The 22,346-nt window shown below is 42.5% G+C and overlaps 3 protein-coding genes across 3 annotated transcripts; 1 reads left to right on the forward strand and 2 right to left on the reverse strand.

Moving 5' to 3' along the window:
• Positions 1-1,589: 1,589 nt before the first annotated feature.
• Positions 1,590-3,231, reverse strand: tirap (toll-interleukin 1 receptor (TIR) domain containing adaptor protein). The gene is made up of 3 exons (XM_076735727.1): positions 3,145-3,231; positions 2,349-2,969; positions 1,590-2,112 (listed from the first exon to the last, which is right to left on the reverse strand). Exons 1-3 carry the CDS (start codon positions 3,224-3,226, stop codon positions 1,910-1,912), a joined length of 906 nt encoding a protein of 301 aa, XP_076591842.1. The 5' UTR covers positions 3,227-3,231; the 3' UTR covers positions 1,590-1,909.
• Positions 3,232-4,573: 1,342 nt separating this feature from the next.
• srpra (SRP receptor subunit alpha) lies at positions 4,574-12,435 on the forward strand. The gene is made up of 15 exons (XM_076734537.1): positions 4,574-4,700; positions 4,828-4,965; positions 5,280-5,363; positions 5,481-5,644; positions 5,799-5,959; positions 6,050-6,212; positions 6,475-6,625; positions 6,742-6,860; positions 6,962-7,083; positions 7,183-7,269; positions 8,415-8,587; positions 9,827-10,040; positions 10,161-10,324; positions 10,906-11,004; positions 11,166-12,435. Exons 2-15 carry the CDS (start codon positions 4,843-4,845, stop codon positions 11,292-11,294), a joined length of 1,953 nt encoding a protein of 650 aa, XP_076590652.1. The 5' UTR covers positions 4,574-4,700; positions 4,828-4,842; the 3' UTR covers positions 11,295-12,435.
• An 87-nt stretch (positions 12,436-12,522) lies between these two features.
• Positions 12,523-21,617, reverse strand: fam118b (family with sequence similarity 118 member B). The gene is made up of 8 exons (XM_076734538.1): positions 21,089-21,617; positions 20,351-20,440; positions 19,849-20,101; positions 15,766-15,993; positions 14,830-14,958; positions 14,332-14,629; positions 13,647-13,712; positions 12,523-13,362 (listed from the first exon to the last, which is right to left on the reverse strand). The coding sequence occupies exons 2-8, from the start codon at positions 20,431-20,433 to the stop codon at positions 13,349-13,351; spliced, it is 1,071 nt and encodes a 356-aa protein (XP_076590653.1). The 5' UTR covers positions 20,434-20,440; positions 21,089-21,617; the 3' UTR covers positions 12,523-13,348.
• Between the last annotated feature and the right edge of the window lie 729 nt (positions 21,618-22,346).

Below are 22,346 nucleotides of genomic sequence, written 5' to 3' on the forward strand. Positions count from 1 at the left end.
CTTAACTTTGCAGAACATGGTGTGATGAAAGAATAAGAATAATAAGAATGATGATTAATGCACTTTATTAGGGGGAAAAAACATCTAGGACTGCAATTAGGCAAATAAAATCAGACAGTTAAAATAATAAAACAAAATACCCGACAATTATATGAGGTGTGCTAGAATTAATAGAAACCTTTTGTTTTTTAAAGCAAAGTTTAGAAAAAGGATTGAAAAGATGTTCAATGATTATGCAGCCTAATATTTTCAGGCAGGGAATACAGTGAAATGTGTATATGTATATGTGTGTGGGTGTGTGTGGATGTCCGTGTGTGTGTATGTATACACACACACACACACACACACACACACACACACACACACACATATATATATATATATATATATATATATATATATATATATATATATATATATATATGCAAGTGCATCTCAATAAATTTTAATACTATGGAAAAGTTCATGTTTTCCTGTACTTTAATTCAAACTGTGAAACCTTCATATATTTTAGATTTATTACACATAAACAGAAATATTTCAAGCCTTTTTATTTTAATTTTGATAATTATGGCTTACAGCTCATGAAAATCAAACATCCAGTATCTCAAAATATTACAGTATTTCATAAGATCAAATGCATCATTTATGCACTCAATACTTGGTCGGGGCTCCTTTCGCACAAATTACTGCATCAATGCAGCACGGAGATGATCAGCCTGTGGCACTGCTGAGGTGTTATGGAAGCCCAGTTTGCTTTGATAGCGGCCTTCAGCTCATTTGTATTGTGGCGTCTCTCATCTTCCTCTTGACAATACCCCTTAGAATCTCGATACGGTTCAGGTCAGGCAGAGTTGGCCGGCCAATCAAGCACAGTAAAACAAGGGTCAGCAAACAAGTTGTGAGTAGTTTTGGCACTGTGAAAAGGAAATCAGCATCTCCATAAAGCTCATCAGCAGACATGAGCACGAAGTTTTCTAAAATTTCCTGGTAGATGGCTGTGTTGACTTTGGAGTTGATAAAACACAGTGGACTGTGACTGTGGATACTTCATGCTGGACTTCAGGAAACTTGGAGTCTGTGCCTCTCCACTCTCCCTCCAGACTCTGGAAAATATATATATATTCCAGAGTCTGGAATATATATATATACATACCTATATATAGGCAGTGGAGGGAGGGTCTCACAATTAAGAGATCAACAGTTTTAACAGTCAAATCAACTGATCAACTGAGTATGCAAAAGTTCAAGATTTAAGATTTCACAATGTCCATGAATTCCAGTATAAAAGAGGAACCAGAGCGGCAGCACACATGTTAAAAAATTGCCTAAAAACAGTGCAGTATAGTAAAAGCTAAAAAATCAGAGGGTTCCTGAATAAAGCCTGACTTAGATTCTGGTGTCTGTAGTTAAAACACACAGTAAAGAGGTCATGCCAATTATCTTAAACTAAGTTACTCAAATGAAGGGAAGTTCCCAAGAGAGGATGGGGGACATTTGAAATGATATGTGTGAATCATAGCCAGCCCACCACCTCGACCTGAAAGCTTAGGCTGGTGAAAATATATAAAACCAGGAGGACGTGTGTTATTTAAAGCAACACAGTCAGCTGGACTTAACCAAGTCTCATTAAGCACAAAGAACTCTAACTGATTTGACCATGAAATTATGACCAAAAAAAAAAAATAAATAAAATTCCAGGGATCTGATATTTAACAATAACAAACACTATTAAGTTGGAGGATGGACATGGAACAGGACTGGCCAAGGAGGCATGAGGTGAAACACCAAGCTTGACAGGGAACAGATCATTATCATTCACTGTGGGCGGCATTCACCAAAGTGGAGTTCAGTCAATAACAGCGGTGTTTTCCGTTCAGAGCCTCTTGTCCGTCAACACAATCTTTAATTACTCTTGATGACAATCACAGCAATCGCCAGTGAAGCTTCCATCTCTCTTTGTTATCACTTCCAGTGGAATGGACGTCTCAGCAGCGTCATAATTTGACACCGGCTTGTCTTTTTTGGAGACGTCTTGTGAACTTAATCCATTGCTCGAGCTGTCCATGTTGCAATCAAGTGTCTGCTCATTTTTAACCAGGTCTTTCAGGTCTGGAAGGACAAAAAAACAAGAGGAGATTATTAAGGATGGCTCACCCTCCAAAAACTGTGCACTCATTTGTAGGTGGCCATCTTTAAGTTTATAAGAAACCAAAATGACACATTCAGGAAAAGAAGAAATAAACTGCTTGATTTCAGCAGACAACATTTTAAATTGGAGACTAAGTTTATGCTCAATTTCTGTTTATGAACCTCCCACAAAGAACATATTTTTTTCCATTACTCACACTTGAGCACAGTCTTGTTGAGGACAGTATAACCATGATCCGGGTTTGTTGTCAGGTCTATGTAGTAGTAGAACTTCAGTTCTTGAGGATACTGAGAGCGGGACAGGTTCTGAACCAGAGGAATAATGCGATTGGACATTGGCCCCTCTGCCAGAGCCTGGTGCATCATATAACTGCACCAATCATCCTGCAGGAAGTTAGGAGTAATAAGCAGAACCCATAAGTGGCTGTTCTGCACAGCCTGGCATAGCTCTGTGGAAATTGCACCTCCTGGACAGTCGTCCCTCTGTCGTAGAAAGCACCTGAGGCTATGGGGTGGTGCCTCCAGGAAAGAGACCAGGCGTCCAGCCTCTTCACTGTCACTGTCCACAGAGCTGTGGCATACAAACACGTCATACTTTCGGCGCCATCGCTCGACTGAGCTCAGAGCAGTTTGTGACTGTAGCAGTTTAGAGGGGGTTGTCCCTGGTGATGATGATGAGGAAGAACAGAAGGACGACGCAGATGAAGGTGAAGTTGATACAGTGCTGACAGAAGACACCAAGTTTTTTGTCACTTTTGCCTCTTGTCCACGTTGTGCCGAGGAAGAAACATTTGATTTGAAGAGTTTCTGGAACCAGCCTGAAACGAGAAAGACAAACTGTACATACTTCTGACTTTAGACATTTTGGCACGAGCCCTTAGTCCAGCGATAGGTCCTTAAGCTATGGAAGCATGAAATGGATCAACAGAATTTTTTTTAGAAAAAAGCGTTCAAACAGATAAAGATAAGGTTTGGAGTGAAATCTTAACTTACCATGCATGTTGTTATCATCATCATGTTTGTTCAACCCTTTGGCAAACTGCTTCCCGTAAATGAAGCCTTTTCTCTGCCCCATACACACTTTACTCAGAGACTGCAGCTGGAGAAGTAACTGTTGCAACAATTTGACATAATCCACTGACAGCAGCGCAGTATAACAAAGAGAATGTGAGACATTTGTCGACTGCCCCTGACATCACCAGAAAAAAGAGGAAGTTGGTAACTGCTAAATGTGACGCCTCAACATGTGCAATAAAACTTCAAATGCAAAATGTCTCAAATGTTACACTTGACTGAGCATGGAGTTAACCCTTTGCCACAAGCATGTGTACGAATAATCAAATTAAATTGTCTAGAGCTGAGTCCTGCTGATGTTTAATCAAAGAACATTTCATGGGCTAGAATGGCATTACTTTCTGATCATTCCATGATTCTATTGTAAAGAAATAGCAACAGGAAGAACAACTTGACCTTTGTAATCCACAACCACAGATTTACCAGAAGCCAAAACCAACAGATGAAGAATGTTACAATTCAATGTGCATAAGTTTTACACACAATTTAAATATTTTACATATTCCATATAGAAACGTGTGTTGTGTATGACTCTTTTCTTATCTTGACCAGGTTGTTCCTTTCTGTTTTGTAGAAAAGGTGAAATTCTGTCATACAAACATAATTTAAGACATTTGCAAGAACAGAACAATCAGCATCAAACAAGCATCATAAACACTGCAGCTGCAGAAAGGGTCTACCTTGATAAATAATATGTGTAAGATAGGATACCCTTAATTGACTTCATATAGGGATCATATCGAGAAATGTGAAGCCAAGCTGTTAAAATGTTGGGGGGGTTTTTAGCTACAAATCTATAAAATCATGCTGTATAGCAATGTATTTGCAGCTCCCGCCAGAAGGGACAATGAGAAGAGTGACCCCTGTCTTTCCCAGTGTAGCATGAGCAACTGAATTAAAACAGAATTACAACCACAGTAGTATTTTCACATTATGGACGTCAGTAGCTCCACATATAATTTAATGGAGCTGCTTTCTTGCTGGACTGTTTAAGAAGTTAGTGAAGCATAAAGATAAGAGTTATGCTTTTTCTCTCAAGATGGAATATGAAAAAATGGCAAACAAAGTAGTCCTTTCTACAAATATGACTGAGAAATTACAAGAGAAGCAACATTTCCCACTGAAATATAGTGGACAATAATTGTGAAGTAGACGACAACAAAAATACAAAGTATTAATTACGATAAGTAATCAAATTTGTACTGTATAAATGAACTTGTGTAAATGTACTTATTTACATTTACTCCTCACACATGTTTCATCTCAGCAGTATTGAACGAGTGGTAAGTGTAAAACACGCCCACTCAGGCAAACGGCATTTGCCTCCTCTGTAGAAGTGCGCATGCGCGAGTTTCAGTAAAACGCCGGAAGTGAGCGTCTTTTTCCGGTTCTGCATCTGACGTGTCGAAAACAGTTTTACTCTGTTGGTGGATTTTACCCGTGGGGGAATTTATTATCTATTAAAGTATTATCTGGTAAGATTCAAAAAATGTAGGAAGAGGCGCTAGCACCTTAAATATTTACAGGGCCACTCTTTTATCGCAGTGCTTCCGTTTCACCTTCCTTCTCCGTGTGTGTGTGTGTGTTTTTTTTTAAATCTAGATACGTGGTGGCAAGATGCTGGATTTCTTCACCATCTTCAGCAAAGGGGGCATAGTGTTGTGGTGTTTTCAGGGAGCCGGGGTCACTGAATCCTTCACTGGGCCTGTCAACGCTTTGATCCGCTCCGTGATCCTTCAGGTGAGATATAATGTTAAAACCCTGTGACAGTTGTCTGCGTCTGCCTCGCCGTATGGCTTGGGCTGCTAATGCTAAAGCTAATAGGTAGCAAATGTTAGCTAATTGCGTAACGTTCGTGTACTAAACAAGCTACTTTTAAGGTGTGAATAGCATAAAAAACACATTTTTACGAATTGTAAGCTCAGTGCTGATATAGTTTCGTCGACACAGACTTCTGCCACATTTTCATGAAGGCTTAGTAGGCTAGCTGTAACAGCAACGACATGTGTGTTCAGGTCCTGTTGACATGTCGACGATGTGTGTTGATTTTACAGGAGCGAAGTGGGAACAATTCATTCACCCACGAGGCCCTGAGTCTTAAATACAAGCTCGACAATGAGTTTGAGTTAATTTTTGTGGTAAGTCTCTGAATTGCAGACTTAATTAATTACAGTCAAACACCACTGAAGGGTGCACTTCAACCCTGACACTAACATTCATGTTGACGATCACTCGTCTCTTGCATCCCTGTCCAGGTGGGTTTTCAAAAGATCCTGACGCTGACATATGTGGACAAGTTCATAGATGATGTTCAGCTCCATTTTAGGGATCGTTACAAGAATGAGCTGGAGCAAAAGGGGGCTTTGAAGCTTCTCAACAATAACTATGATTTCGAGGATGACTTCAAGATGCTTCTGAGGTAAATGCTGTTCCCTCATGGAGTGATTTCTTACAACGAAGAACGTGTTGTTGTGAGAATCAAAAGTCTATTTCAACAGCATCCAAAGATGCTTCATTGACCACAGTCTTTTTTGTCCTGCAAATGCTGACATATGTTGAATGTTTGTCTCAAGAGAGGCGGAGGACAGCAGCAAAGCTCGGAGCCACGCCCCCATGCGGACCTTTAAGGAGTCCGAGAAATCCCAAAAAACTGTGAAGTCAATGATCGAGACGAAGGGTGGGGACAAAGGCAAGGAACAGGGTGGCAAAAAGAATAAAAATACCAAAAAAGAGGGTGAGTGCTGCTGGAGGCGGTTGTTTTAAAATCTGAATTACCAACATGATCTAAATCCTGACTTTGATTTGATATTCCACTCATTTCCAGCTCCTGCAGCTGAGCCTGTCAAAGCAGATCAAGGCAAGACCTCATCCTCTGGGCAGAAGAAGGTGGAGAATGGTAACCAGGGCTTGACTCCTGACGAGATCATGCAGAAGAAGAGAGAGGAATTCTTTCGCAAGCGCATGGTGGTTCCTGTTGAAAAACCAAGGTAAAAGAAAATGCTTTCATGATCAACAAACAAGATAAAGTTAAAATGAATCCCATTCAAAGATGTATTTTGATTTAGGTGCATTCTAGTTTCCCCATTTCAAAACTGTGAAAGGTCTGTTTCAGCAGTGTGCATAGTTTTGATCCCCGAGTGGATCATCTTCACTTTTTTTAGAATAGCTAAGTCAGTCTCCCAGTTTAACGCATGTCTAATTCCTGATTTCAGGTTTCTTAATTCTGATATTCTGTCATCCTGCTCACAGTAAATCCCCAAAGCCTCAGAAGCCGAGGGAGAAACAAATGCGTGTTTGGGACATGGGTGGTAACAGCACCAAGAACCTGGACTACAGCGAAAGGAATGGAGATGGTTCCCAAAATGGTGACGAGCAGATGCAGGAAGCACAAGCTGATGCGGTGCGTGTCCTCCACTCCAGTCCCAACATCTAGTTAAACAGATATCTGTTTTAGTCGCGTTAATGTTAAGGTAAAGGGTCTGTTGCCAAGTTCTCAATGTCCTGGATGTGTTTCAGGGGATGCAGCTAAGCTCCATGAAGGGCGACCTGCTGTCTGTGGACTATGAGTCCAGTGACGAAGAGGAGATGGAGGAGGAAGAAGAGAGAGTGGTTGTCAGTGAAAAAAGCAAGCCAGGGTAAGTGTTAGGAAGTGTTTAGTTGAATTTTTGTATTATTGGTAAGAGTTATATTATTATATATTATTTATACTATTTTCTTTCACTATGCACTGTTTCAGCTCCAAAAAGGGTGGCGGTTTTGGGGGCATGTTTGGGATGCTGAAGGGCCTGGTTGGGTCCAAGAGCCTGACCCGCGAGGACATGGAGTCAGTACTGGATAAGATGAGGGACCACCTCATCGGTATGATATCACGTCTCTCTCACTTACCCTCTGAAATTTTAATTTCATTTTCAAAAGTGCATTGTCTGCTATTCATTATTCTACTTTGTGATTCTGCAGCAAAGAATGTAGCAGCCGACATTGCCTCCCAGCTCTGTGACTCTGTAGCCAAAAAACTGGAGGGCAAAGTCATGGGCACATTCACCAGTAAGTCAACTTTCACACCTAACTAACATACCCACTGTAGACCATAGATCCTCACCCAGTTCCTGAAAATATGTTTCGTTTGGTGTGAGGATTGGTTACAGTGCAATGTGCGTCTTCTCTGCCTTCCCTCTACTTCCTCAGAGAGTGCCAGGCAACAGGCTGGGAAGAGTAATGTGATTACAGTAATGCATTTTCCCCAACACTGTATGATCACTGCAGTAATTGATTAAAACAGGATCTCCCCCTCACTTTTATACACATTACACAGGAAGCGAGCAATCAGACCCCAATTTTGTGTACGCACTTAGAAACATCTAAATGGGATTATTCATGAAGTTAGCCCCCCTCTCACTCAGTGCAACTTGTCATCAGGTCATGACCCTTATGATGTTCTTGTAACTAGTCGTGTGTGTCAGTATAGCATGTGAAATAACCCTAACCAGGGCTCGAGACTGCGACCAAAGTGGTCGCATATGCGACCTTTTTTTCAGAGTTTGCGAGTAAGAATTTCATCTGGTCGCGTTCGTGCGAGCGCATCAGTTTTATGGCTCCGTGTTAGACATTGTGGTTGAAAGTCGTCCCTTTTTTCACTGGCTTAGTCAGCCGCCTCCACCTGCACTCTCTCCTGTTGAGACAGCGCCGTCGCGTGCACATAAGCCGTTGCGTAAACGCGCAGAAGTTCAAGACACCAAGACTAGTGTTTCGCTATTCTCAAAAATGAAGGGGTCTGTTGCTGATTTTTTCAAAAAAAAAAAAATTTGTTACGGGGTCGACACAATTTAAGCTGGAAACTGTGAAGTTACACAACGCCAGCATAAAACACAAAACCTGTCGGGACCAATGCATCACCCGAAACACTGAGCCCCTCCCGACTTTTTTTCAGCGGATGGATGAGAGTAATCGCTCAACAGAAGAGAACAAAATGGTCATTAAGTTTAACACTGCCTATAACATAGCGAAAGAGGAACTCCCGTTCACACAATTCAAATCCCAGATCGCACTGATGAAAAAAAAACGGGCTGAATGTGAACCCAACCTATGCCAATGACAAGGCATGTGCCCAGTTCATAGGAAAATCATGTGCCACCAGTGGAAAAGTTAGTGTAGAGCCCTGCTAACAAAGCTTTTTGTGTGTGTATTTGTAGCTGTGGCCTCAACTGTAAAGCAGGCCCTGCAGGACTCACTGGTGCAGATCCTGCAGCCCAAGCGAAGGGTGGATATTCTGAGAGATGTCATGGAGGCGCAGAGCCAGCGGAGGCCTTTTGTCATTACTTTTTGTGGTGTCAATGGAGTTGGGAAGTCCACTAACCTGGCCAAGGTGAGTTGTCAGCACCTGAGAAGCTTATTACACTAACCTCTGCTTCTGATGATGATGATGATGATGATGATGATGGTGGTGGTGGTGGTCAGTCTTTAGCAGAGCCAACTTATGCAAGAGTCAGCAAATATGTTAGTTCCTTTTGTTTACTTTCACGTCCTGAAACCTCTCACCAGATGCCTGAAGGAGTTTTCACACTCAGCAGCATATTCAGATGTCATGGCAGCTTTTGTTCTTGCAGAGCAGGAAAATGCACAGCGTTTCCTCTTTCCAGCTGCAATTGCCACAGCTTTAATTTCACTTCAAATGATTTCACATTACCGGACAAGCTGTCTGGAGCTTGAGGTTCAGCCCTGAGATGTGTTTGTTAATGTCCACCACGAAGGCCAAATCACATAGACACTGAGCTCACAGAGTTTCACTGAGTTTCCACGTCAGGTTTTCCTTTAACTCCATGAATTATTCCAGACAAACTGACACTTTGGAACAATTTTCCTTTGTCCAGTGCTTGCAGCTACACAGCAGCAACAAGGCACTCCTCCACAAATTCTGCCTCTGAATGAGGCTTCAGCTCTTTAGCTGTTAGCTCGCTTACCGCTTAACTCCCAAACTCTGCTTGCTAGCTGAACCAGTGCAGTTACACAGCTTTTTGGATGGATCCCTCGGTTCAGCACTTGACCTAAATTTTGGTGAAAAAGCAATTTCCATCAGAGTTAATGTTCGGGGTGGGCCACACAGACAAAATTAATATTGAAATGATTAGTTCTGCTGTCTGTCAAGGGCAATAATATGCTATGATACTGAAGTACTGAAAATCACATGGCAAAAGCATCATCTTACAAACCTTCTTAAGCTTTAGAGGTGCTTTTCACAAGCATCACAACTTAATTTCTGAGAAATGATCATAGAATCTATAAATCTGTGCTTTTGGTGTGGATTATGGATGCTGATGCGGTTTCTTAAGTGATGTTTGGTGTTAAATGCTTGATGATATTTAAGTGAGAAGAACAAGAAAATAAAACTGAACATGCACAAATTATTCAGCTATTGAAATTAAATTAAATTAAATTGAATTTGAATGTCAAAATATCTTTTGACCCGTTCTGGTTGTTAGGTGTCTTGTTCAGGGTGTGAACTTCTAAATGTTTGTGTCCTCTTGTTGCACTTGGCCCTCTCATCCTGTCCACGTTATGTCCTATGCATTTTCACATGAAACAAACTTCTCTTTGTCTACTTCAGATCTCTTTCTGGCTGATAGAGAATGGTTTCACTGTGCTGATCGCAGCCTGTGACACGTTTCGTGCTGGAGCGGTGGAGCAACTCCGCACTCATCAGCGCCGCCTGAACTCTCTGCATCCTCCAGAGAAGCACAGAGGACAGCCGGTAGTCCAGCTCTATGAGAAGGGCTACGGGAAGGATGCTGCTGGAATTGCCATGGAGGCCATTGCCTATGGTATGTTGAGTAATTATTAACTGGATTTGTAGGTAACATGTAGAGGTGGTGATAACCATTAATGATTAATATCGCCCATATGGTAAGTTCACATGTGCACCTTCTGTCTCATCCCTCCAGCCCGCAACCAGGCCTTTGACGTGGTGCTGGTGGACACTGCTGGGCGTATGCAGGACAACGCCCCCCTAATGACAGCCCTGGCCAAACTTATTGCAGTTAACATGCCTGACCTAGTGCTGTTCGTTGGGGAAGCTCTGGTGGGAAATGAGGCAGTTGACCAACTGGTAAGACCACCGACAAATTCACGTTTTGTTCGGACACATCGTGCATTGAGAGGAAATGTAATTGATCGCTGACACTGAGTTTTCTGAGCCATTTTTAAGTTGCGTGAATGTGTGGAAAAGTTTTCCAGGAAGTCTCCAAAGCCTTCATTCTCAACTGAATTCTGATGAAACATTTGCAACAGTACTCATGTGATCAGCTGGTAGAACTTGATGTTGAGTGAAAGAGGGATTTCTGTTTATGGCTTCATCTGTATCCTGACCTGGAAAGCACCTTGTTCGTTACTCAGTCTTTACGTTAGACTGGGATCGAGTTCAGATCACCCTTTATTAACAATAATGACTAAACATGCTGAAAATGCTGTAGGATAAAATTGATTTGTTATTCTTAAACTCTCCAGCAGAGGTCAGCATTGCTCCAGTGAGCTGCTGTGTTGTTCAGTAGTCATCAGGATCGTACAGATGTGTTTCTCTTCCTCCACACTTTGTAAGAGTGAGATGGAAATATGGTGTTATACATATTAACTCGGTCGTCATCAGTTTCCCCTTGAATGATTCAACTTTCCCTTCCCCGTGTCCCCTAGGTAAAGTTCAATCAGGCTCTGGCAGACCACTCCATGTCTGACAGGCCTCGCCTCATTGATGGGATTGTTCTCACTAAGTTTGACACCATCGACGACAAGGTATTTGAATGTTTTTCTGTATCTGTTGTGAATCATGCAGTGGCCTCCGGTTGACCTTTTGATAGGGGTTAATGATTTGTCTGTGGCTGTTTTTATGATTTATGGATAATTTCCAGCTGGAATGTTGATAGCTCTCATGCGTCATCTCTCCTCCCCCACAGGTTGGTGCTGCCATCTCCATGACCTACATCACAGGCCAGCCTATTGTGTTTGTGGGCACAGGGCAGACCTACAACGACCTGCGCAGCCTCAACGCCCGCGCCGTGGTCAGCGCCCTGATGAAGGCTTAAGTGGCTGCATGTTCTGCTGTTTATTCACCGTCGCAACGAAGTCAACACCTTTGCCACGCTGCCGTGAGATGTTCCAGCCCTGCTAACCTGCGTATCTCATCCTCCTGCCCTCCCCTCTGTACCTGGCATTAAGTGAAGAACTCGTGTCATGCACAGGACTCTCCCAGTCACGTGTGCCCTTTGAAAGAACATTTTGCAACAAAGCCAGAGGGGCCTCCTCTTGCGTCATTTCTAAACTGTTGGGGCCTACATTGAAACGTACCTCAGATCAGCTTGAGTTATGAAGTCACATCCCAAATGACATTTTAACTGACTAAATGGACCTAGGCTGTAAATGTCATCCGTTTACTGGTTTACACAGTAAAGACTTATATATAAAAAAAAAAAAATCCCCTACCTAGCATTTTGTCAGTCAGTTTTCCCTTCTTCATGTCAGTGAGGTCAGGCTGTGAAGGCGTGCTGTATGTGACAGTGCAGCACCTGCCCGTGCCTGAGGAAAGCTTAGTGACCATAGTGCCTATCTGTCTCCTGTTCACTACACTTACACTACGTTGGTGGTTATCCATCAAGAGTACCATGGCAGTTCAGGTCAGAAACCTTCTAGTCTGGAGGAGCAGTCTGAACCTGTTTACAACATGAGTTCATAAAGTGGGCATGAATATCAGCACTCAGTTAGTCGATGTACTCCCCTATTAAAAATGTAATAGCAAAGCCAGACTCAATCCAGAGAGATTTTATGTAAAATGGGGCTGAACACAAAACTGGTACATTAGTTGTGGATGGACTGTTTCCTCATCTACCTTACACAGTGAACATTTTCAGTACAGAATGGAGACTTTGATTCTTAAGATCATAGTTGATGAAAAGTGGAAAGATATTTTGTAAATTATTTTTTTTTTTAGTTCAGGCGGTCCATAGATTTCAGAGGACACATTCTGTGGTCAGTTGGAGTTCTTTGGCCCTTCTGTTTATGTTTTCCCCTCTGATCTGCTCTTCATTTGTAAGAAGAAATCTAAGTCTTAAACATCTCCAGCCCCCTTTAAGTTGTGGTAGTGCAATATGAGAGAATCAAGAGTTATACAGAAGATTTGAGCTAATTTATGAGAATGTAAACGTTTCTAAATAAAGCTGCTATATGCGATGACAGCCTGTAAAGTGGAACTTGTTCTGCCATATGTTGCAGCTCCCAGTATTGTCATTATTAGACATTCAAACACGACAGGACAAATGGGATACCAAATGCTTTATTTTGAAAATAGTACTTATAAATACTATGTCAGAAAACACATGCAAGTATTAAAAATACAAAAAAGGCTTACAAAGAACATTTCTGCACGGGAGTGGCAAAGTGATTGCTACCGGCTGGGAGCCTCTCGGCTATGAAAACATGAACTCTTCTGAACTTCAGAGGACAGGACCGTAACAAGCCAAGTCACCATGTACGACTGAGAAAATTATTTCCACCCATCCCTGTTCCCCACCCAGTAGTGTGCAATTCAAGTTTTCCTGGTTTCAGGGTTGAGCGTGACAGATACAATCGTCACATATCAACGTGAGGCTGCTTTCAGTTAAGACCACGTGACGTGCGTTACAGCTTGGACCCAGAACTTCTCTTACAGGGTGCGTAGGTAGGTCAAGGTGGTGCAGTTTGTCCAACTGCATTCTTGGAAGTCAAAATCCAAACGGCGAATCAATGCAGCACATCGCATTTGTCGAGATGAGCGGGAGAACAATCAGTTTTCTACTGTGGCTTCCCAAATGTCGAGTGAGCGACATTTCAGTACAGTACTATGGGACTGTGAGGTTGGGCATTGCCGTTGAGTTTCCCCCTTTCCCTTTTTCAACAAGAACTAATAATGGAAAATCATTGACACCTGTAAAAAAAAAAAGAAAAAGAAAATACTGACAATAGCTTTTAGGTCTCCCATGGCCCATAGTTAGCGCTCCTGGATTCCTAAAATCCACTGACTGAAACCACACTTGACTACTCAAAGTAGACATCTCCCGACGGAGCTGTGGATGAAAATGACTGATACTGATCCCGACTGTGCCTGTCAAGAATGAAAGTCTGGGGCAAAAAGAGAAGGAAGGGACAGTTGAGAACAAAGAACATCAACTGAAATCTTGCCACCGACCGCCATGCATGTAATACTGCAAAGCCACTTGTATCTGTGCAACGGAATACCAGCAGGCCTTTATGGTAGTGACAATCAAGAACAGACCTGAGTTTTCTATCTACCAGCATGCAGTAAGAAAACAAAGAGTCCTGGACAGTGTGTTATTGTAAAATTCTGCAAATGTCTCTCGCAAGTAGCCACTGCCTGAAGTCAAAGAGAAGCATTCAGTCCTAACCTTGAAGAAGGCTTTTCTGTGAGTTAAAGCCATTCTGCTGTTCCTCCCCATTTTGTGAGGGAGACCCTGTGGGTAAAAGATAAAAGAAAAAATTAGAAAATGCAGGCAACTCAGATTCTAAAGAAAACAAATTTCCTTTTCCAAGGTAGATGACTACTGACACAGTTTATGCCCTGAATCACGTCTGTAACATGGCGGGTTAACTTGGTCTTAGCTTCTGCTTCCACTTTTAATGGTTCAACCTGTATTTTAACATATCCACCAGGCTGAAATGTGTGCTGCTTTTCTTAGTCCCCTTTCTGGAATACACCAACGGAATCATCGTTCATTTAACAAACATGGGGGACCCAATGAACACTGTACATTCCTCAAGAAAAAATAGCTTGTGTTGTCGAACACAAAAGTTATTCTAATGCATTTACTGCGCACTGTTTGATTAACTTGGTACGCTTGTACCACTACTAGGAGTTTAAGTACTGTTAAATACCATCAAGCTATCTCTTTACAGGAGATTGCAGCAGAGCCTGCCGTTCTGACAGCATTGATGCAGTGCCCTTTACACTGAAATGTAAATAATCACCAGACGGGCTGATGTGTTGAAAGACGTCCATGCGTGACTTGCAGAACAATCCTCCGCTACACACTGACACACAAATGAACTGCAGCTGACTCTGAGCCTCCTTACCAACGCCGTTGGTAGTTACATCACGGTTGCAGATCTCATTGGCCAGCCTCTCGAAGTACTCAGGCAGGTCGCCATACTCGTCTCCATAAGAGATAACCTTGATGCCCTTGTCCAGCATGTTGTCGCGCAGCTTCTTGAACTCGCCCACGTCCTCCCGCCGCACAAGCATGAAGTGTTCCAGGTCCGACTTGTGTTTGACCGCCTCCAAGAAAAGAGCCTGGAAGGTTGTGTCGTCTACCGTGCGCCCGCAGCCGAGGAACACGAACGATTTGGTCTCATACAGTTTCTGGATCTCACGCTGTTGAAACCAGTAGTATATTAGTACACTTTAACAACAGTGACCATTTCAAATACGTCAAAGTGCACAGACGGAGGCAATTTGCTACTACAACCTCTACGGCACTGTAATATAATACCATAGCATGCCATGTCATTTACAGTCTGGAATCTTGTGTTGAATGATGTCCTTTATCAGAAACATGACCATGAGCAACTCACCATAACCTCCGTGTTCCTCAGTACATTTTGGTAGCCAGCAGGGTGCAGCACAATACCACTGGGGTTAGTGTAAACACCGTGGATATGCAGAACACTTAACCGCCGTTTCTCCTGAGCCCACTCCAACACCTACACACACACGCACGCACACACACACACACACACACACACACACACACACACACACACACACACACATTTAACAGTCCATTGCACTCAATCCTGTTCTGGCTGGGCAGGGAGTAAAATCACTGAACAGCAGAGAGGATATTAGCCCTGATGGAGACGAGGCATAAATACCAGAACTGAGGGGCAAAGCAACGGGTCTCTCAGAGACTCCGACCAATTCTTGCAAATTTGTGTTCTATTTTAATAAATTACACAACAAACTTTACATCAACCAGGACATCAATGAAATGGATTGAACAACTGAGACTTTGTGGGGAAACTGGTCAGAAGTGAAACAAACCTGTTTTACTTGGAAAACACACCTTTCCCCTTCAGTGAAGTCTTAAGCCAAAGGCAAATATTGTTCGATCAATAAAGTTTGACTGAGTAACAGCTGAGTAATGGCTAGAACTTTAACCTTCCTCCACCTGTCATGAGACAACAGGCTCTTTCAGCTCAAGGCATTGACTTAATTCTGCCAAAACCAGCCAATAAGGAACTTCACAAGAAACTAACTTTACTGAATTCAGCGCAGTGACTGAGTTCACTCAAATGCTCGGAGGACAAGATACTATTCAGGCCGATTCACCTGCGAAAATCTGTCACAATTTGAAAACTCAGATTGTAAAATCTGAGCCTGGCCTAACACAAAGCATCATGCTTCAGCACATTCTTTAGTGACCTTTGCACTCGTCTGAAAAAACTGATTGGATGTGTTGTGGTGGAACAGATACATCAATGCCGTGACATAATCCAACCATGGTTTACCTTCTTCTCATCTGTCAGGTCCAAAGACTCCAGCTTGGTGTCCTGATGAGCTGCATAGATCTCCAAGAGGTTATCAAAGTTGGTAGTGAGGACCAGTGCGCCGCTCTCCATTAACTGGAGCACTGAGCGCAGTAGGTGTTTGCCTGCATGCTCCATCTTGCACTCCAAGTCGTCAAACACCTCATACAGACAGTCCTTGAAGAATGTGGATCGCACGTTGCCTGTTCTCTGTAAAACAAACAAACAAACAAAAACACCAGGAAATGCTAAGAATAATGATGTTTTGAGGAGAAGAACTGTACGCTGAATGTACCATGACAAATAATGGAGTTTCACAGTACTTTTGACATGCAAGGTACAATGACAATACTTGATACAGTACATGATGCACTCAAGACAGAGGGCATATGGACTGTGTCTACTGACTTCCACTGTACTCGATGATCAATCATCAACCCAGCACCTTTAAACAATACTGAATGTAGTATGTTAAGAGCTGAAAAGGGAAGTACAGCAAATAACCAGCAGTACTGTGAGCTCACATGCTGAGAGGAAGTAAAACTCATGCAAATAGCCACCTTTGGAGCACTGGTCCAGAGGCTGAAAAGAGTCAGTTCTGAGGAACACGTGGTTGTGAAGTCCTGCATTGTAAAACAGCTTTACTACCTCAATCTCTGCCCTCTAACAATAAAAAAAGTAGTAAAACAAAATCTGCGCCCTTTTTAAACAAAGATACATAAAAATGCTGTGCACTGACTCAAGTAACTTCCAGATGAGACAATTTAGAAAGAATAAAGAGTCACAGTGAGATGACATGAGCAAAATCAGTGTGTTAGCTTTAGGGGAAGTCTATAAAAGTAAAATACCAGTGTGCCATTTGTCAGGTGACATCATGTACACAACAAGCAGCCTGTCAATGGAATTGAGCTCCTAAGCAAACAGGTTTTCTTATCATACCATGTGACCTGACCAGGTGTACATCAAGTATCTTTACGTAAACGTGTCCATTTGAGTCCAGATTGAGAAATCGCTGAGTGTTAACGTTTTTCATTTTGTTAATATTACATGATATAATACTACAGTATTATATGGCCAAATCAGTGCTCCTATTTCTACATGTATTAGTGATAGACGTGACAGAGCGGGGTTTCAACATGCTTTTATTTTGCTGAAGTCTAATCACTCTGAAGTGAGACTTCAGGGGTGTGTCATGTGTGAACCACTTTTCAAACTATCTGCTCGAGGGCAACTTTGTTCTGAATCAAACACCCCATCACCCTCTCTGAGCCTGTCAACAGCTCTTAAAGCAGCGACTCGCATAAGACCTGAGTCTGCTCGGAGATTGTCGGCTGTGACTTTAGGGTCTAAGTCTCGTCCTTACCTGGCAGAGCCTGTTGTAAAAAAAAAAAAAAAAACAAGAGGAAAAAAAAGAGCAGGGCAGCTAAGAATAGCAGAAGGCAGTGCAGAGCTGCAGTGACCAAGGTGATCCAAGCACAGGGAAACGCTCTGCTCACTTCCAGAGATCACAGGCCTAATGGGCTAAACAGCGGGAGTCCTTTCAACAGGAAGAAGCTCATTATCCACATCTAGTGTCTACAGCACCCATCCTGATCACTGTGTCTCAGGACTTATGTAATGACAAACAAATGAAGGACAAGTAAACAAACTGTTTCCTAAACACTCTTTCTTCACTGATTTTTTACAGATAGTTTTTTAAGTTTCATGCACGCTCTGGACTGCCCTATTGTAGACATAAGTAAAGTTAACACAAAATAGATCAGACAGCTCAACAGAGGCTGACTTGTCATAGGTCTGTTGCCACTGGAAAAAGCAAATAATGCAGTGACACAAGGGCAGAAAGCTCGATCCCTTTCCACAGACATGTTCAATTTCACAATGACAGCTGAGTTGGGGAAAATAAACCATAGCAGTTTCCTTTTGCAGCGAGGTACATAGAGGGCTTTATCACTTCAAAATCCTCCAAATTGCTATCGACTGGTCAAATGTTTCCTCCACTCCCCCTGTGAAACACTGTTTATATTTTTGCCTGGATAGAGCAAATAAGCTAGTCAGCAAAGTTGTAATTAACCTTGTTTTTGCCAAGGTCAAAGGTGAGAGGATTTACAACAAAAACAGTCTCTTTGAGTTTTAACTTCAGCTTAGCCTCATTACCTGACAGCGTGCCTGCAGACTGCCATAATCAGGCTCATACACAATTCCAAAGAAACGGGGTTAAACTCTCACAGCCCACTGTTACAAGAATAAAATGGAGTGAAGGCAGCTCTTTCACACCCTCATATGGGCTAGTTTTCTTAGGATGTTCTGATATGATGCCATATTGTCTAATATATGCCTTTGGGGAACACTATGATTCACTCTTGAAGAAGTTCCTTGTCTTGGGTCAGAAGACATCAGCTCAGGTCCACGCGTGCTAAACTGCAATATTGACAGTATCTGCATATAGGGTTGTGAATGGAGTCACTTATACACTCATTTGCTCCAACTTACTTACTGCATGCTTGCTGTTTGGGTGGTGCTTTAACTCTGAATGGAAAATCTGGGCTGGGGGTCTGCTGGTTCACATTACTCAATGCTAGTTTTTTCCTCAGCATGCTCAGGCCTGCTATGTCTGTAGGTAACAGCAGTGAGCTGGCGTCTGCACAACTGTGGACTGAAATAAACATGATGGATAAAGCCATAAAAGCGCTGTTTGTTCCGTTTGTGACAACAGGCTGAGGGCTGAAACAAAGCGCGTTTTATCAATGTCAAAGGTGCGATGAGACATGACTAACACAGGAGGCAAATGGTATTAAGGCTCCCATCTGCCAGCCCTGCTCCAGACCAGACCGGTCCACAAGAGGGAGAGTTATATGGAAATCCAGACATGTCTTTATCCATTACATTTCTTGCAATTTGTTCATAAGAATTCAACTGGTTTAGAGCTGAGTTCTGTAAAAAAAAATACAATCTTCTCACTCAATACCGTTTTCTCTGAATTATTAAGGAACACTTAAAAAACGCTGTAGTCCGTGCTCCATTTTGCCTTTTGCTGTCATCATCTTTAGCTTCAACTTTAACTGCATTACTATATATACATAAATGATTCCTCACCATGCCTTGATTTTGATTTTGTTACCTCAAATCTTTGTTTTTAACTGTGTTAGTCCATCTCTCACACAAGTTGAGTGTGTTTTTGTTTCTGTCCTCCGTGCTGTCACATTGTATAACACAGTCTTATCTACTGCTGATGCAACTTAAGTTGGAAATGAAGACTTCTTGGTGTGCTACAATTACTATAAATATGTATAGAAATGTAGAGAGGTATGTCCTGAAACATGATCAAACATGCAGCCTTATTCACAACAGCAAATGGGGTGTCACTCCAAAATGGGTGGTTCAACTTCTATTCTTAACCAGAGGTCACATATATGATGTCCAGCCTGTTGTTGTTGTTCATCTGAACTTTGATGCACAAGTTATTACTGACAGCTACGACCAAACTGAGCACCAGGCTGAGTAACACAAACATTTTAGAGCCGCCACTGCTTCACTAAACATAGTTTTGGGAAGTTCTATTGCAGCATTTCGCATCATTACAACTCACCAGCAAAATCTGTGTGAACTTTCAGTTTGAGGGGGGGGCAAGACAGTTCAATGCAGGTGGGTAAGCTGTATATATATTTAATGGTGGGGTTCATCTCGCCTGCTTCATCAGGTTTTTTTTCCCTTGGGGGGGGGGGCTAAAGACTGCAAGGGTGCTACATGAGAAACTGAATACACAGCCTCTGTCTTGCAAGTGTGGTTGACTCCACATCACCAGACTGAAATGTTTTCTCTGTATTGACCACAATTCAATTCTTCAATTCTACGAAAAAGCCACACAAACAAGTTTTGTTTGATTAGAGATGTGATTTGAAAGGAGATACAGTTAAGATGCCTTATCCCAATCCATAAATGCTGGAACAAACAAAACAACCCTGGCTGAGGACAGGACAGTGAGCTGGCGGTCTGTCTGCCATGTGATTGTACATGCGCAACAGGGCGGTGTGGAAAGGAAAGGCAAAGAAAAAGGCTCAGGCTTACCGGGGAAAGTTTCTGAATGAGGTCATGGGCCACATGCACCAAATTCTTATCTTCCTGCATGTGCTTCTGGAAACGCCGACTTTCCTCCTCCTCCAGTAGGTCAAAGTCATTGGCTGCATCAAGCAAGGCCTGGATGAGGCCTTTCCAGGAGCGCAGCGCAGGGACCTGAGGGGCCACTGCAGAGCTCACCCCCGTGCCAATCACCAGGACAAGCTCGGGGGCTCGCTTGGTCTTCAGGCTGGGCAGCAGTTTCCTTTGGGGCAGGCAGAGATTGAGTGACGATGGTTCCAGAGATGATGTTTCTCAAATCCTTCCAACAGCATGAAGGTTAAACAAACCATTTCCAAGCACGCTAACATGCAGCACAAAACTAAAACCTACCTTTTATTTAGGACCAGAAAAAATACGAAACTCAAGACAGCAAAGATGTTAATCGACCCTGTTGACGAAACGAGTCGTGGGCAGAGTGTGCAGCTGGCTCCAGAGCACCACCCGAGCTTACCTGGGCTTTTTTGCATTGGAGTCTGCATCCTTGGGATCAGCTGCAGGTCGCTTCTCACTTTTCACTCCAACAACGGAGGCCATTCAGCTCCTGTGAGAGAAACATGATCAACCACATGCTACCTCTGATGACCACTTAGGCTGACAATAAGCAACAAATTACAACAGCTCTGGACACAAAACATACACACTGACTGAAGCTCCTCTCTTATTGAGCATCTCATACTGGAACGATGTCACACGTGAAATTGAAAGTGACATATCAAAGGTCATGGTCATGGCAAATCGAAACGGTGCTTCCACTTGTCATTTGTAACACAGTCTTATCATTTAGCAAACAGGAAACACCCTTTAAATACCCGCCTGGCAGCACACCTTGTCTGGTGGCATATGCTGTTAGTCATTACAAAGACATCCTCCAGTCGGGCTGTTGTTTCGGGAAAGTGGAACAGACCAGGTGACGTTAGCCACAAGAGTTAACAAGCTAGCTAAGAGAGTTAGCTGGTGTTTCCCTCATGTTTTTTTTTTTTTTTTGCCCAACTCCAACATTAAGTCACTGACCCACGGGTCCAACAGCGAGCCATACGCAGCCAGTTAGCGTTAGTACACAACTCAGTCCACGTTTTCTTACTAACACTGACGTTAATTTCTGAAAATATAACTTTACCAGTAACGTGTCACACAATCGACAAAACGTTACACGCACAGGGTAACTTGAACAAACGTTACCATTGCTTACCTTAATATGGGTACGTTAATGTCCAGCGTCTATTTCTGTTCAAGAAGTTCAACCAGTCCTGTCTTGATTTGAAGTCAGCCGAAGTCGTTTCAGGATTAATCACGCCGAATCGCTTTGAAACCGACTTGAGTTCGCAGCATTTAGTCTTTATATTGCGTTAATGCTAACCTGATAACTAAGCGTCCGGATATTTTACTGTATCTCCAAAGAATAGCGGACAAACAAAACTACGGTGATATAACAACAATCGTCAAGCTAGCGTTAGTTCTTACTTCCGAGGATGTTAAAAACTCGAAACTACCTGTATTTTGTTGTCATTCTGGACGTATGGTAACCAAGTGTTATATATCTCTGATTAACCACACTCTTAAGCTAAGAAAAAAAGGGTCACTTAATTGCCCTGGAGTTCCGTTGTACACCACAAATGCTCTCGCCTCTGCCGATTCTTCTCCTAAACATTGCCCCTCATGTTTAAGTTTTCCGAAGCTGCTCTAGTCATCCGCCTGCGGTGATGTGCGCCCGGTTTCGTGATGCGTTCACGTGCTGTACGGATAACTAAGACGGCCCTTTGTTGTCTCACGTGGAAAAAGTGTTTTGCAGCACGGTAAAAACAGACACGTCAAAGCAGACTCATTCATCGATAAAACAGATTAAAAATAGATTTCAGTTTAAAATAGCAGCATCGCATATGTAGAAGTCGGGATTTTTTCATTTGCATCGTCACATTTTTCATGTCAAGATCAAATGGTTTCAGGACCGTAACCCTTACATTCCGATGGTAAATGTGATATGGTTAATAAATACTGTATTATTCTGTATTGTTTATATGCATATATTCATGTACACATTATATTTTAATCCTCCACTGCATCCCAAAATATATCAACCCCTTTCCACGTATACGGGAAACAACAACACATTTATTTACACTTTCATAGCTAGCAAGCGGAGATTTACAAAGAGCACGGGAAAGCAGCAAAAGCAAAACCCGTCTCTGATCACGTGACGTCGAACACGGGAAAGGCTGCGCAGCAGAGCTCACCCTATGGCACACTATACTGTAAACTGTTTACACTACTAACTGTTGCTCTTATGCATTGTCTGCATGTTGAATTATTGCGCCTTCTGCAGCCTTTTGGAGATAGTGACACCTTTCCCTGTCTAATGTAGCCTCATTCACAAAACTGTGGAAGCAAATATGTAATACCATTCAGAAATCATCCAGTCTGTCTTCGCGTCCAAGGCCTCACGATTAGGG

This window comes from Chaetodon auriga, chromosome 7 (assembly GCF_051107435.1).
Source record: "Chaetodon auriga isolate fChaAug3 chromosome 7, fChaAug3.hap1, whole genome shotgun sequence".
Classification (NCBI taxonomy): Eukaryota; Metazoa; Chordata; class Actinopteri; order Chaetodontiformes; family Chaetodontidae; genus Chaetodon; species Chaetodon auriga.